Here is a 17355-nt window from a genome sequence, read left to right on the forward strand (position 1 = left end):
AAATGTTAATCGGTAGTTCTTTCATTTGTTTGGAGAGCATCTATCCTCATTGTCATTCCACTGCTCCCCAGTCAATTACATATTGATGTCTACCCACTACAAATGATTATAGATATTTTTTTCTTATTAAATCAATAACCTCTGCATCAATTTGTATGAAGATAAAAACTTGGGACAGCAGAAGTTTCTTTACAATAATTGTCATGGCTTTGTTACAAGATATAACTTCATAGTAATTTGAAATTAAAAACTTGTAAGCTGTGTTAACCATCAGTGTAGCACCCTGGGGCTAAGATATTATGTAGTTTTGTCCAGCTCTAGTAACCTCTCTTATTTCTAGATTCTCCACCTCAATTTCAGGTCATTAACTTATATTGTTTTGTTTTTCTTTTTTCCAAGACCTACACCTGTAAGTAACTTGATCACTCGGTATGGATTTCAAGAACATTTACTTTATTGTGAGTTTCATTCAGACTGTTTTGTATTTTTGTAAATTCATAGATTCTTCATTACTAGAAGTATGCTTTCAAAGAAGCATTTTAGTATATAGCCTTAATTCTGGAGTAAAGAACAATATATTTCTCTTTAGTGTAAAAAGTATTAAACCTTTTGTGCCATCCATAACTGAAGAGATGTTCTCTGTATCTAAAGCAATGAAAGCATATGTTGATGAAATGCTTCTGGGGCAGAATGGTACAAGTAGTACAGTACTCATTTTGTCATCTGTTTTGTTATTTGCCTTTAGCTATTGGCAGTTTTATCAGTGAAGCACATAAAAGGGGACAGATTTTATGTAGCCAAATGGCATTAACTACTCTGGATTTTATTTATTGACTTTTCTCTGTGATAGCAGAGGCAGAGCTTTTGTTATGCTCTTAGTTAAATGTCTTTATATGCTGAGAGATAAAGCATATCCTTAAACTGTTTGCTTTTATTTTCCGCAGTTCCTTTTTTAAATAGAAATGCATAAAGATTTCCTATCCAACTGCTGAAACTTTTAGGCAGTACTTAACTGTTTCTCACTTCTAATGTTGCAGCTTTTCTTTGACTACCCCCTCCTGTCTGTCCAAAATGCTGCTTCAAGCATCATTAGTCTTGGATGCTGGCTGACCAAGTGCTGCTGGTCTTCGGAATCCTTTAATGGTTTTCTGTCTCTTCTCATGAAAGTTAATATTTCTCTTCTGTTCCATTGGGTCTTTTTGCCTTCAGGGCATTGCACACTTTAGCTCCACTATAATAGCTCTCTGCTTACCTTCTTGTTCTTTGCGACAAGCTTATTCATTAAAAATTAAAATCTTAGAAATTAAATAAAATCATATAAACACTCTACTTTCACATAAACAATTTAAGGTTTCCTCTTTTTTTTGGAATGTACCATCCAGGTATTCATAGAATAAAAGGAAAATCTGTTAAACTGCATAATAGTAATGTTGCAGTACCCAACAAATTTCAGTATGCAATTACAGTCTTTTTCAAACAGGTCCTGCAAATACATGATCGTGTTTTGCTCACGTACAGTATTAATGTGAATTGAAGTTCTAGTGTTTTCCTGTCACCAGTAATCATCATGATGGCTAAGTGTATTTCTAGTACTTTCTTTTTCTTGGGTTTTGGGGGTTTTTTTAGTGAGTTTGTTCATTTTTTTTTCCTTTAGTTTTTCTTACTGTATTTCATTTCCTCTGCGGTTTCATAAGTTTCAAAGAGCTTTTTACTCACTGCCAGAGTACATTTGATTTTATTCTATCCATTTGCTGAGGTACCATTTCAATTTCACAAATGCTGGAAACTTGGAAAATATCTTGTAATGATATTACTTATACTCTTCGCTTTTTATGTTTGTCATTACTAGCAATGTGCTTTAAAGTGGTCTTTCTCTTTTTTGTGTCTCTTCCAGAAAAAAAAAGTAAGTTCAGTGTACTGGTTGTGTCAGTTTTGTGTCTCTTCCAGGAAAAAAAAGTAAGTTCAGTGTACTGGTTGTATAATTTACAAACAGCTAATTATTTAATCAACACTTAGTGTTGACAAGATAAACAATAGCCTTTGGTTCTATCACATAGCTGTGCTGCTATTCCTGTTAAGCTGGCATGAAGTTATGATAGAAAATAATTTTAGGTATGAGAAACTGTTTAAGTTAAAACACTAATTACAAAGCATAATGAAAGCACAGATGTTCTTCGTTTTTGAATGTTGTGTTGCTGATGTAGGACAGGCATGGAGGGACGCTTATTGTCTTTGCCAGACTTTGACAGAGACCTAATAGGACACTACAAACTACTCAATCACCTTTAAAAAGTAAATGTGAGATTACAGTAGTTCTGCAAAGGTCCTGTTGTTTTGATTTAAAACAAAAGACCATCTAGGCATAATTGTAGTAGGGGCTGTGAAATCTCCTATGAAAGCACCTTCTCTGCCCTGGAGTTTTAGAACTGGCACTTGAAATAATACAAAAATTAATCGGCATCTCCATTTCTCCCCCTTTCTCTGAAGACTCTAGTTCATTGCTAGTGCTCCACAAAATTGTTTGAAAATCTATTAAAGTTTTACTCTTTTTCCCAAAAACTTTGAATAAAAACAAGTTGAGATTGCAAATAGAGAACCAAACTGTATTTTCTGACAATTGCTTAAGTAGAATAGGCACGTTGACTCTTTATTTTCTAGGGTAACTAAACTATTAGTAAGTATAAAAGTCTAATTTTATTTTCAGAATCTGTCTGATAAGCTCCATTTTATACAAGGTAACTGAACCATGGCAGAACATGATTTCTAGCTCTTGTCCTAGATTACGTAAAGCTATATCTTGTTTAAATCAGTTTCTCTTCTACATTTTTTCAGTGTAAGTACTGTTCAGCTTTGTTAATGGCAGTTGTGTTCAATAGCTGCTAGCTTATACAGGCCTATCTACACTATGGGCATATCTGACAAAAAAAAAAAATCATTATTTAATATGCAGTATTTCTTCTGGAACGAGGTTTTCAGGTAAATTTTCCTGTGTAGGTGAGCTAAACCTCCTTATTCTGTATTAAGCATGTTGTAATGTTGACTACTACTCGTATTTAATGAGGAAGAACCCGTACCATGTGATACCATTTAACATTCTGTTCCAGGGTAAAATCTGTCTTTTAATCTGACAATTTAAATCTGTCTTTTAATGAAATAGAAATCAACACAAACTGAGGATAAAAAAGCCATCTAGCAAAGCTCTGGAAATCAGCAGAGCTTGGCAGTTGATGTCACTGATTTTTTTTTAATCTATCTAGTGACTTAGGAAAAGGCAAAAGCAGAACATAGGAGGCAAATCAGATATTCCTGTGTACCTTTAATGGATTGAAAATACCTTATTTAGCATCGAGAAAGGCTTAGTACTTTGGTACTATGAGTTACCAATACATTCTTTGTCAGCAATATTTGCGCATTATCAGGAGGTTATTACTGGCAACCGTGTGAACATTGTAAACCATGAAGATAGTCACCAGTAGGAGGTGCCCACATTTATGCAGTTTAGGTAGCAATTTTTCATGTCATTTTAGTGTGTTCAGATCTCTCTTTTTCATCTTGGTTAACATGCAAGCAGTGAATTCAAAGAGAACATTATTAATAAAATGCTCATATATTTTATTGTCTGGCCAGAGAAAGATTCTTTTATGACTACATTTTCTAAATTAAAAGCTCGAACTGTCCAGGTATATGTTCAGTAAAAAGTGTTTTGATCCTGCCATTGTGGCTCACTCTTTTGAAACATTGTATGATTTCCAGAGCTTTTATCAAGACATTCTCATGAGTGTTAAAAATAATTGATAGAACTCAGAAATGTTTCACTAGAACAAGCACAAACAACTGGGGGGGGGGGGGGGGAGAACCCAAAACAGGGAAAATAATTGCTGTGTTTTGATTAATGGATATATCGAAGTGAAAAATGTCGCTTCATTCTTTCTTTATTTTCTTCTTGTAGCTGTGCTAGAAGAACTTGTTAACACTGGTCGTCTAAAAGGCACTGTGATTGGTGGGAGACAGGATAAGGCTGTGTTTGTTCCAGACATCTATGCCAGAACACAAAGCAACTGGGTGGATTCCTTTTTCAAGCAGAATGGTTACTTAGGTAATTAATCTATATTCTCATAGATAAAATATCTTTCTAAAATCAGTTTAGGTAATTGGTCTTACCCTAATATAGCTAATGTCTATAATGAAGCCTCACAAGAATAAGTGGAAATCAATACAGTAGTTGATACTCCTTCGTTAAAAGACCATCTTGCTTATAATGATGTTTGTTACTTTATCACAAAGAATTCAGCAGAGAGAACCAAACTGCTAAACAGTAACTTTATTTCTCACAGAGTAACAAATGCTGCTTTTACTACTGTTCTGAAAACATTTCTTAGACTGCTCATTGTAAACTTTTCAGATGATCATGTTTGACCCACATGGTTGGAGTTTCAGTCCAGGTGTCCAGATTACAACCAAACTTTGGCTGTTAATAGTCCAGATAGCCAAGCGTGCAGTGCACAGGAAGAACCTTTTCCTAAATAAGATTTGTAGAATTGGAGTGGGTAGCACTACTGTCCTGGTTTGAATCCGAACAAGTCTGTCTAACTTAAAGCTGAGTGGTGCTGGACGATGGTGTTTTAAAACAGGAGCTATGGGAAAATGTGGACCTGAATAAATAGAGGAATGTACCCTTATGGTCCCAAAGGGCCAGTCCATAAATAGCAGTTAGTCTTGCAGTTTGAAAAGGTTCGGCATAATTTACTGTAGTAGTATTAAGTGTTTCTGTAATATTGCTTGACCGATAGAGTATCTGTCAAAGTCTTTGAATGTTTTCAGAACATCTAAGTATAAATGGCCAAATAGTCAAAATGCTTTGCTTGTGAGGCATTGCACGATTCTACGAGTATATTGGAGTAACTTTTGAAAACAAAACATTTTGACATTGTATGTATTGTAAATATTGTTTGTGTTATATTAGAATAGTTTGGAAAGGTATTGCAAAGATAAACTTAATGCTATAAGAATCTGAAAAAAAAAGGTTTTTTTCCAAAACTCAGACCAAAGTCATGTCCATGATTTAATCTTCATATTTCTGTTAACTATGTTTAGGTGTAGCTTGTACTGAACTGAGTTTTAGGTCAGCATCAGCTTGAGGCTGCATTTACTTGTATAAAAACTATATGTAGTTCTTCATTTCCTGCTTTCAAAAAAAATTACCACATCAGATCCTGTATGTATATGAAGGTACTTAAATGTAACAGACATCTAACTATTTTATAGAATTTGATGCGTTGTACAGACTTGGCATCCCTGACCCAGCAGGCTACATTAAAAAAAGATACAAGTCCACACAACTCTTATTTCTGAGAGCAGCTTGTGTTGGTCAGGAAATTGTGGATCAAGTTGAAGCCTCTGTAGAGGAAGCCATCAGCTCTGGAAACTGGATAGATGTAGCGGTAAGCAATCCTTTCAGTTGTTGTTGTTGGATTTATTTATTTTGTCTTATTTTTGTGTCAGGTGATACTTTATTGAAACTACACATATCTATAATGAAAATTCCATGTTGTCAAAGAAGAATATTCCATTTAAGTAAAATAACAAGAAAAAAGGCATTATTTGCCTTTAAGTTGGTCTGAACAAAAACAGGGGAAGGACATATCAGTATTTGGTTGATAGATAACCTAAGACTAACTTTCATTTCAAAATTAGTGCTAATGTATTCTGCTAGAGAGCAATATATTTCTGTGGGGGTTTTTTTGGAAAAAAGTTTAAACTGAACTCTTATGACAGTTTCGGTAAGCAGAGGGATATTAGCCATTTTGTCCTGGCTAAATCCTAATTTTAGGCCTTACAGCATTACTTTGTCGCTTGTAAGAAGGCCTGCTGTTGTTTTGTGTTTGGTGTTATTCTGTATCTGTTGAGCTGCATTTTGAAGAAGTTGCTGTGCGTTTTCCCAGAGGTAACACATATTCTAGAGCAATCTTGATTTGGGATGTTGGAAGATTTAAAATAGTATATACTCTTAAATTACTAGTTTAATTTTAAAAGTGCGATATATTCTAAATAGTTAACAGATGTCAAATGGGATGTCTGTGGATTCTGTTTATCCACGTGCAAGTATGTCTGTCCATTCTAGAACAGATTATTGTATGTAAATGATTTTGATTTTCTTCACCCTAGACTCTTCTGCCCAGCTCATTGTCAGTAGAAGATGTTGGGATTTTGCTTCAGCAAGTGATGAGATCTTTAAACAAAAATTCTTCAGATTTAGTCTTCACTGACACCATTGTGGTCAGTGAGAAATTTCTAAGCAGCTGTGCTGATCTGTTTTCTGATATGATGCAACAGAAAGCTGAAAAGGTACAGTTTTTTTGATTGGTCAAGATGCAATATACATTGAGTGTTGGAGTATAGTTTATGTGACTTTCTATTTGCTGTTACCATCTCTTTACATCTCATCTGAAATACAGCTTGAGAAGAAGGGCAAAAATGAAGAAAAGATTTGTATATGTAATCAGTGTAATTTAATGTATATTCAGTTGCACTCAGGGAATACCATTACACTATAACAGTATGATCAGATGCTGAATTTTGAAGAGGAGAATAAACGTCTCTTCATGTGTTACACTTGGAAAACACGGTGTTAGATTAGTATACTTAAAAATGGCCAAATGGCTGAAATGTTTCCATATGTATCTTCTGTTGCTGTGTGTATCTTTTTGCTATTAAGTGCATGTTCTTCATTTTAGGAAATGAAAAATAACCCTGTTAATATAATCACTGAAGAAGATTTAAAACAGGTTTCTGGTTTAGAGAATTCATATGCTAATAAAAAAGACAAAAAGGATGAAAGAAGAAAGAAAGCAACAGGTAAGGCATCAATATTTAGCTTAAGCCAAAAAAAAAAAAAAAAAAAAAAAAAAAAAAAAAAAAAAAAAAAAAAAAAAAAAAAAAAAAAAAAAAAAAAAAAAAAAAAAAAAAAAAAAAAAAAAAAAAAAAAAAAAAAAAAAAAAAAAAAAAAAAAAAAAAAAAAAAAAAAAAAAAAAAAGAGGCTTGTTTAGCCTTGGAAATATTCAAATACAAAGTCCATATAGTCATCATGGACTATATTTTGTAGTCCATTAGTTGCCTCCAGTCCATTGCTGAAGATGTTTAAGAAATAATCCAACCACTTCTCATCATTATACTGTAGGTGTAGATATATCTGAGATATGTCCATGATAACTAATTTCAGGTTTAGAAGTGCAGAGGAAGTACCATAAAGATATCTTGAGTTAGTCCAACACAAGGCAGCTGGCTTTAGAAGCAAGGAATCCACGTTTGTTTATTAGTATGGTCACATAAGATTGAGTTGTGCAATGAGGACTGACCAAACCAGTATTAGCTCAGGGACCTCTGTACCATTTTTTATTACACAGTGTAGATACACTCCTACTCTCCACTTTTCAGGGATCCAGAAAATGAAAGTATTTCTTAATTGTCTTCAGAAGTTAATTCCAAAATCACTCTGTCTAAATTGAGAAATGAGGTATTAAGATGGAGTTTTATTTGAGAATATTGTACATCTTTTCTAAGAATCCCGTGCCAGACAATTTTCTGTTGTTTGCACACATAATAGTTATTTGGAGATTCACACAGTTTACTTCAAGGTATATGCTGGGTTAAATTAATCCCAAGCCTTACTCCAGTTGAGCGGTGGCTGTTTGGAATAGATTTTAATTTGAAGAAGAATAAAAATGTGTGGTTTTAACCCTTTCAAAGCTTTCTGGTTTTTAAAACATTATTCAAACTAAAGACTGTATTTTCAGTCCCAAAAACTTTATGTGGCTCTTGTGTTGCTACAGCACAGCTGAGCAATCTACGTTGAACTCGCATGCAGAGTTTTATGTGCTACTGAAAGTAACAAAGCACTGATGCATCTAGCTTAATTGAATATACTTGTCTGCAAAATAAAAGATTACATTCTGCTTTTAAAAAGGCCATGACTGAGTTGACATGGAAACTAAACTTATTCTTGCCGCAAGAGACAGCAGATTTTTCTTGGCCATAGCTGAGGCAGAGAAGCTTGAACTTTAATTGAACTGTCATAAATAGAATGACTTCAGTTTCCAGCCCTCTGAGGAGCGAGACTCTACTGAGCATGTACTATGTGTCTAGACACATTCATATCCACAGGTAACATATGCTGCACCATCAGCAAGCACTACCCTGAAGTGGTTTTTTAGATGTATTACCTTAAAACAATCAACGTCACGGTTTAAGGATTAGATGTTGTTATTGTGTATTGGCAGAATGTGGCCAATGCCACGTTGCCTATCTCAAGGTCTGTGCGTGACTATATCAATATCTGTTGTTTACGTGTAACCTGACGTGGCGTACTGTTAATGCAGTTCATACAAATATAGATTCTGCCATGTCTTGGTTTAATGAAAATTTTCAAGATAAATTCTCTGTTGCCTATTTATAATACCATTTGCAACAGTCTGTTACAAACAAGTATCTGTAGAGGCATGTACTCTTGAAATCCTTTCTGTAGGTTACAGTCCATGGATCCTGTTGTCATAAAAAACGGCTTTTCTGGCAGTAGTCTCTCTTGCTTCATCTCTCTGTGGATAAGATCTTGACTGCAGATTGCAGCTTCTTCTGTATGGCTATTCAAGTGGAATACAGAATGAAGGAAGCTTTGTTTCCAAAAAAACTAGTATATTGCACAGTTGACAAACAGTTTGTATCTGCTCAGCTGAATGCAGTCACATTTCAAATAAGTTTGTGAAAAACACCAACTCTTTTGTTTGTTTTTTTTTGGAGAGGTCACAGACTCAGGTGGTCTCACAAGTACACCATCCGCTGCTAGCTGCAAGTGAACTAGTTTGCTGTTCCTGCAAAGTAATGCTTAAAAATCCATCTATAGCACGTAACAGATGCAGTTAGCTTTGTGAGTAGTAGCATCTTGTCTTTGTGTTTCCTTTTCTTGAATGATACTGTTACATAATGTAGTCACTTGAAATCTTGGACCTTATATTTAAATGGCAAAGTAACTACTTTCTCAAGACTTAGTGCATGTATAGAACCAATTATTCTGGAGTTTAAATTTCTTTCAAGTGAAAGGGGAACAAGCTGTGAAAAAGGGAACAAACAGCAGAACAGCTTACCTTGTGGAGAGGGACTGTATTGCTAATTGAGATCCTGTCTGCAGTGTGAATACATGGATTATGGGACCTATGAACGAAGTAATTTGTTATGTTTGTCAGAACTGGAACGTCTTGTTGCTTTATAGTCATCTAGGAATAGTTGAAAAAGAATTCGTGTTCTAGTTAATTGAATGCACGCTTCCAGGAATATTTTGGATAAATGCTTCCTGTGTAGGATTCTTTCTCTGAAAGTTAACAAAGTTACATTATCTGGAATATTTTTCAGTAGCTCAGTTATTCAACATCACTGAATAAAAATGCTAAATGCTTTCTGAGATGCTATTTTCAGCCAACAGAAAATCTCCCATTACATCGTGGGCACTCGTATCTCATCTGTTTCCAGCTGGAAAAAGATATTGCTCTTTTTTTTTTTAATCATATGTACATTTGATATGATTAGTATTTGTGGTTATTAATGACATTAACTTAAACAAAGCTTTGACTCAGTTGCTTTTTTTTCTTAAGAATGATACTTACGAGCCTAAGATTCTGGAATATATAGTGTAGGTCACATTTAGAATCAGGTTGTGTTTTTTTAATTCAGCATTAAGTAACACAGATAAATTACCATAATATTGTAAACTTTTTAAGTGCTACAACTTTACTGTGTACTGAGCAAATAATTCTCCACCAGAGGGCAGTGGAAGCGTGAGAGGAGGAGGAGGTGGTAACGCTAGAGAGATCAAGATTAAGAAAACCAAGAAGAAAGGTAGAAAGGATGCTGACAGCGATGAAGAGTCGCAAGCAACTAGCACAGGTTTGTCGTTTTATTTTGGGCACTATCTATTCATACTGACATGTTTTTATCACTTGCTTTTCCACATCTCTCTTTTTCCCCACTGTATTGATAAGGTCAGGTAAAATATCAAAGAAGTTGAGAATACTATTTAGTTAGAATTGTATTAATGGATATGATGTTGCTATTTAAATGAAATGGACATGCCGTATGCACTGAAAAGTATAACTTAGTCTTTAAAATGGCTATTCAATTTAAGTAAAGGAAATGAGAGCATTTTATTTTTTTTTATTTGATTTTTTGTAGGAAATGCCTTAGATTTCGGGATGAATATTATACTTGGTTTCTTAACACCTGCTGAATAGCATATGATAAATGGAGAAGTTCTCATCCAGTTCCAAAGCTTAATTAGCTTAAATTAACAAATCATAGCAATGAAACAGTACTTAGATGTTTTTCCTCATAGGGATGAAATATACAGTCAAAATAAAGTTTTAATATTTTAAATAAGATTCATCTGTTTAACTGAGACTTCTGCATCTGAGCTAGCTACCTTTATAACTATTGACTTTGTAGTGGAGGAAAGTACGTGCTTTGAAGGCCTAGCCTGTCTCGCTTGTTTCAGATGTGTATTACAGGATGAGTTTGAATCGCTCCCTGTGGGTGCCCATTTCTCTACCTTTACTGTTAGGAGAAGGAGCATGGATGGCTTCCTCAGAAGTAAATGCCTACAGTGTTAGACTTTTAGCAAACAGTGGTTGCAAATGAAACAATCATAATCATGTGTTATTTCTTTTATTCGATGAAGTACAAGAAACGTGTACTTCCATTTTAGACTTTCAATACTGACTGAAAAATACTTTTAAACACAATATTTGAAGTTATGAAGTACAGCATCTTAATTTTGTATGATACTACTCCCATAGATTACTGTAATTCACATATAAATGAAGTTATTTTTCAAGACTGCTCGGTTACAGAGTAAAACGGTGTTACATCACCTTTTTTTTGGTGTAGCCTTTCATGTTTTACAATTGTTGCTGCTTGTATTGCTGTATTGTAATAAATAGATTGAACCAAAATCCCAAGATAAATTCAGATGTAACCATTCGAATATAAATAAGACCCTTCCAAAACATGATTTAAGCTCCCTTTCCACCTGTTTTTGTAGCCTTGTATGTTGTTCATTGCTACCGTGGCACGACTAGGGACATCATTGATTTCCATTCATTCAGTTACCTTACGTGCAGAATAAACCTGTTTTATGCTGCATCTGGAACATGGAGTGCCTGTCCTTTTCTGGTTCCCTGTCATCATCCTGATCTCACTCTTATGTGTAAAAACTAAATTCTGCCGCGTGCAGACAAACTTCATATTTTGTCCAAAACCAAAATACAGATGCACTAATTCGTATGCATTTACAAGCAGCATGTAAGTTGATTTTATTACTGGAACTTCTTGTCTGGTTTAATATTCTTGCTTTATCATGTCTCAAATTTTATACTGTAACCTCAAGCTTAGGATACTCTCTGTTACATGATTGTGTACCTTACTAAATGGGGTTTAAAAAAACCCAACAACCTTGTGAAATCCTTCAAATAGAAACATTCTATTCAGTTTTGACATTTTAAAAAACTATTTGGTCTTGGTGACGTCATTGTTTCTAAACTAATGGATGGGCCTGGCAGTTTGAAATGTATCATCAAAAATGTATGTCCTCATATACTACTTAAGTTGTCTGTTACAGAAGATAACTTCTAAGTGATCAAAAGAGAAATTTTGTCAGTTTTTATATGTGTAAAATTTAACTGTCATGTATAGTCATCCCTTTTTTTGCATTGTTGGTAATGCATTTCTTCTGTGGAGGTTTGGGCTTTGAGGCATTTCAATGTCTCTTGCCACAGAGTAACTGCAGCAAAACTAAATGTAATGTTTTCTCAATGAATGTTGCTCATGGCCGCTATAGGTAGGAATAAGCAGCCAGAGTTCCCTTTCATGTCACAAGAGGAAATTCAGGATGTTTTAAAGACCCGCATGCAGGATTGCCCTGAAGAGCTTATTACAGAACTTGCTGAACATCTAATAAGGTAATTTCAGTAATTCAACTGGAGTTAGAAAGTCTGTGGTACACTTCTTCAGATGAATCTTCTCCTCAATCTGTTTTCTTGCTTAGAAAAAAATGTTTTGCTGATGGAAGTGAACCACAATATTCTTTGTCTATACAGCTCCATGTTACATACTTGCTTATGTATTAGAAAGCCGTGTTGACGCAGTAATGAGAAATAATGCTTCTGCTTAGCAGTAGGTGGTTCTGCGTCCTTTGTCAGCAAGTGTATTTTCCGGTTCATGGGTGTATTTCCACCCCCTTACACTGATCCATGTTGGGGTTTCACCAGTCCCATCTTCTGTACAGCCCTTGGTATACGTTCATGTTCCCTGTCTTTTGTGGCTCTGCTGGTACCTGCGTGAACTGGGTAGTAAGCTAGGTCAGCAAACTGATCTAAGCAAAGATGAATAACTTCTTTTAAAAGATGTTCCATACAAGAGAGAGGATGTGAATATGTGTGTTCAGGGCAAAAAGGACATGATAGGACTGTAACAGCCCAAGCTTGAATAAACTTGGAGTGCAATGATAACTGCATCTTTAGACGGGCCTGTGCTATTTTCATGCAACTTAAGTCTTCCCCGCTTACAGCTCTCATTGATCTGAAATTTGTCCACAGACCCCTGAAAGAGTTTGTGAATAGCGTTGCTTCTGGAAATCTTTTCTATGTTTCATCTTGTTCCCATTTAGGAGTTGTTATGAGTTAAAACCTTGGCAAGCATTTACATACCATGTATACTGTAACCAGTAGTACTTCTGCAATTACAAAAGTACATTTTAATTTCCTAGTGCTTTTTTTCTGATTTCAATTATTTGCTTTTTATTTATTTCACCATTCTGTGGCATTCATGCCCCATTCATTTACTGTGTAATGAGGGAGCTTTCTCTGTTGCTGATATGTTTGGAAAAACCTTCTACAGTTTTACACTTTGCTTAATGTTCCCTTTTTCTCCTTTCTTCTTCCCTGTTCGAAGACCTTTAACAAAAACTTATCAGGAGGTTGTGCGTTCTGTTTTTACGTCTTCGACATCTTCCTCTGGAGCTAGCAGAAGACAGACTATGAAGGACTTGCAGGAGGAATTCTCAAACTTGTACAACAACGTTCGGTTATTTGAAAAGGGAACAAAGCATTTCACAGGTACAATAAATATATACTTTAAAAAATGAATATGCTTCTTTAAGGATGTTGAATTTATTCCAGAATCTACATTCAAGGTCAAAGAAGAGGAACAGTTTAAAAAGGAAAAACTTAGACGTGTTTATACTGCCTAACACTGACCTTATGCTGGAGTGCATTGCTTTGTACACTTACTGAAATATGTTCTCTTTATTTCATACCCATAGTCTATTATATCTTCTGTCAAGATAATTGTGGGTTCTTGTCCTTCCTTCCAAAGTGTTTGCATCCCTTCCCAGTTTTTATTGTCGGGGGGAGGGAAGGGAGAGGAATTAGTAAGCTTACTTCATTCTGTCACCTGTGCCACTAATGAAAGAATTGAATACTACCTGATTCTAACAAGCCCCTGTTAAAACCTCTTTTAGGTTTGATACTGAAAGTAGCTGATCCTTGAGGGTAGTTTTTCAAAAATATGTAGATTCATTTTGCAGTGGGTTACTTTGTAAGGTGTCTTCTTTAGCTACCTATATTTTGTGACAGAAAAGTAGCATTAGGAAAATATTGTAGACATTTCCAAGATTCTCTGCTGTATTCAGCTTTCTTCTAGAACTTTCGCTGCGGAAAACTTATAACAAAAGGAAACACTAGCAAAAAATCCCAATATTCCTATGTTTAGGAATAAATGGAATTATTTCCCATTAGCCTCTGTTCTTGTACATGTGTTCTGTAGCCTCTTTTTTCTAAATTTCTACTGTTTCAGTCTTAAAGTCATGTGCCTGCTCTTCTGTTTAACTGCTTGTCCTGTAGACTTTTCCTTTACATACTTTTTATTTGTTGATGGATAGCAGTGGTTGTTCATTAGTGGTTCAGGAGGATTGTACAGGGGCTAGTTTACTGCTTATACAGGTACACCTTTGAAATACTAACAATGCATTAAAATGCGCTTACAGACCTGAAAGCTCACATTTTTCACTGAAGAATGTTCCATGAGCAACTGCAAATGAGGCATGTTAGCCTCATGTATCGGGATAACTTTCTCATACTACTCATGGTTGATAGAGTCCCTGTTTTAGGAGGTGCTGTGATAACTGTCATAGGAATCAGATAACTATAATAAGTTACTTCTAATGACTTCTTTCTTTTAACAGATGAGACTCAGACTAACCTTACCAAACACCTGTTGAAGACTGTCTGTACAGATATTACAAATCTTATTTTCAACTTCCTAGCATCTGATTCAATGATGACAACAGAAAATTATTCTACAATCACAAGTGAGGTACATAGATAACAGTTCCTTTTTAACAGTCTCAAGTAGATCGGTGATGTTTATTTAATATTTAATTATCTTCTGTTTAAATATGCCTACAGCTAAAATGGTAATTAATATTACGGATTATTTCCATTCTTGTCTCATACAGGTCCGGACCAAGATTTTAGGTAAATTGCCAGAAGACACCAAAGGTCCTTTAACTAAACTGCATACTTCTCTGAATGGCAAGGTAGAGTGATCCAGAATCTTTGAGTTCAGGTTTTCCGTTCTGCTGATACAATGCTAATAAACAGCTGATATACATAGTGTAGTACGTAACTGCTGCTGCTGTGAAGGACGAAGGCAAAGTAATCTTTTGAATTTGTGTAAGTCAGTGAGAGTAAGTACATTTTCATATCTGTGAATTGTAAGAGGTGAAAAGGCGATCTTACGTTTGGATACTGATAGTCACCTAGCTCTTTGCTTCTAGATGGAATCCAGTGTATCTTTTATGTGCAGGTGAGAAAAGTAAAAGCTGAGAGAGAATCTGCAGTTTAAAGTGGTTGATGTTTCTTGTATTTTGTTCCTGAAGTTCCTGATTGTTCTCCCATGTATTCTTAACTAGTAAAATCCTGGATATTTTAAAAAAACCCTTCATATTATGCAGTGTAAGTACAAAGGAAAGTAATTTATTAATTCTTTTATGCAAAAGGCCATACTGATATGTTTGTTAAGAAAAAATATACCTGTAAATAATCGTAGAACATGTATTCCTTTTTTAATTCCATTTTTAAGACTAATGGATTATAGTTTGTTTCAGTATTTAAGTTTATGAAATTTTAGAAGATTAATAAAGTTAATTTCTACGAAATACTTTCTACTTTCTGCGTTCTTCCATAGTTTATTCCAAATGTATTCACAGTCATCTGTTCATGTGATTAATTGTGAACAGTAGTTACCCTTTTTTATAATCTGCAAACACGTATTAAATATTTATATTGTTTTTTAATAGAGCGTAGAAGATTTTCTTTCGTGCCTTGATTCTGCAGTGGATATTTGTGGTATTATGGTGAAAAAAGGAGACAAAAAAAAGGAAAGGTACCTTAATTTTATTTATTCTATGCACAGTATGTGAAATGTAGCTCTGTTGCTGCACAAATGTTAGATGGGTAGTTTGGTAGCAGTCACACAGAATGTGTAAGTAAGAGGCAGTCTTTCATTCCAAACTGTTTAACTGAAAAATACAAAGTCAAGCAGTCCTAATTCCATGGGAGAAGGAGGAGGGGAGAGTTCATATTCGGCTAATTTGCTTGACTCACTGCTTACTGTGACATAGTTTATAAATTCTCTAGGGGACTTTCAAAATCTGAGCTACACCAGTGCTAGCTTTTTTTTTTTTTAATGTGGAATTTCACATAAAGAAATGGTCTGTCAGAGGAGAAAATTAAAATTAATTGAAGTTAGATAAGTTTTAGAGTCTATTATCAACTACTATAAGACAGAATGAGAAACATATTTTTATATAATGTATTCCTGTTCCTTAGGCAAGTCCTGTTTCAGCATAGACAAGCTCTGATTGAACAGCTAAAAGTCACAGAAGATCCAGCTCTTGTTCTGCACCTGACATCAGTACTGTTATTTCAGTTTTCAACTCACTGTATGCTTCATGCACCAGGAAGATCAGTACCACAGATCATTAATTTCCTAAGTGGCAAGATCCCAGAGGTATTCCTTTCTAGATTTTTAAGGGGAAAGTACCTTTTTTCTATGACGGAACATAAAAGTTGTGCCTTACACTATTTCTGCTGCATAAGACTGGCACCTTTGTGTTTCATGTCTAATCATTACTTCATGTACAGAATATACAATTTCTCTAATCTGTATTGTATTTCAAACCTATCATTTCATGGATCTGTCTTCAATATTTTTTTAATAAAACTAAAAATCAATCTGTTATTAGTACTGTAGCTTTTGTCTTTATCCATAGAGACAGCTATGTATTGAGGGATGTTCTAATTCATATAACTGAAAATTTTTACACTCTTTTTCCTCCCAGCTAGAGCATGGTTGCTTTTTAAACTTTTCTAATTCAGTTTTAAAGAAAGATATACCTCTTCAAAAGTAAAAATACTGAAATTCTATATTCTAAACTGTCAAAACTGGTGATGTTTACTAACTGCATTGCTTTCCTGCTTCAGTGGTTAATTGTCCTGTTCTTGCAGCATAGATGCACTTTCATTTTTCTGCCTCTTTGAATGTCTCTCAGAATTTAGGTTGCAAAATACCTTGATGGAAATATATTTATGTATCACTACCCTCTTTAGGCAAGAATGGGAGAATGCTTTTTTAATTAAAGGTCTGTGTACCTTCTCCGTAACATTGACATTCCTTTGTTTTGTTCTGTTTTTTCCCCTCAGGATCAGCATTCTCTGTTAGTCAAATACCAGGGATTAGTAGTGAAACAATTGATCAGCCAGACTAGGAAAACTGAACATGGAGACGGTGACACAACAGATAACCTGGAAGAGGAGGAAGGCACAGATACCATTCGAAAAGAGCTCCAGGAAATCACTACCGCTATCAAAGATCTTGTTCTCAGACCTAGGAAATCTTCTGTAACAGAGGAATAAAATTATTATTCAGTGCATCCACATCCATGATATAGTCAGATTTTATTTTTTTTATCCTGAAGGGAAGGATAGCAGAAAATGCTTGACAAACTTTAAAATTTGGCTTCTAACAATTGCAAGTCACAGCCAGGGAACACGGTTGTTGGGTGATGGTGGCAAATGGAGTTTTGTTATGTACTACTACAGTGTACGTGTAACACACATTAAATGTAGATGTGACAAGCACAGTTGTGGACACTGGGTGTGAAACTAGTGTTTTTTAATTGGCATCTTCATGTGAGGCCTCAAGAAATGGTTATTCTTCAAGTAACAGTGTATTCTGTTCCATACGCACACAGAC

General features: G+C 34.9%; 1 protein-coding gene across 1 annotated transcript; it reads left to right on the plus strand.

Moving 5' to 3' along the window:
* Positions 1-360: 360 nt before the first annotated feature.
* Positions 361-17053, plus strand: UFL1 (UFM1 specific ligase 1; the record flags this gene model as incomplete). Its single annotated transcript, XM_009275423.2, has 13 exons — positions 361-458; positions 3950-4096; positions 5266-5441; positions 6166-6345; positions 6735-6855; positions 9811-9933; positions 11879-11999; positions 12991-13154; positions 14282-14412; positions 14555-14635; positions 15398-15483; positions 15930-16110; positions 16803-17053. Coding segments are annotated over 13 exons (1822 nt in total), but the record flags the coding sequence as incomplete, so codon positions are not given.
* Positions 17054-17355: the final 302 nt, after the last annotated feature.

The sequence above is a fragment of the Aptenodytes forsteri genome, unplaced genomic scaffold (genome assembly GCF_000699145.1).
Source record: "Aptenodytes forsteri isolate BGI_AS27 unplaced genomic scaffold, ASM69914v1 Scaffold384, whole genome shotgun sequence".
Taxonomy (NCBI): Eukaryota; Metazoa; Chordata; class Aves; order Sphenisciformes; family Spheniscidae; genus Aptenodytes; species Aptenodytes forsteri.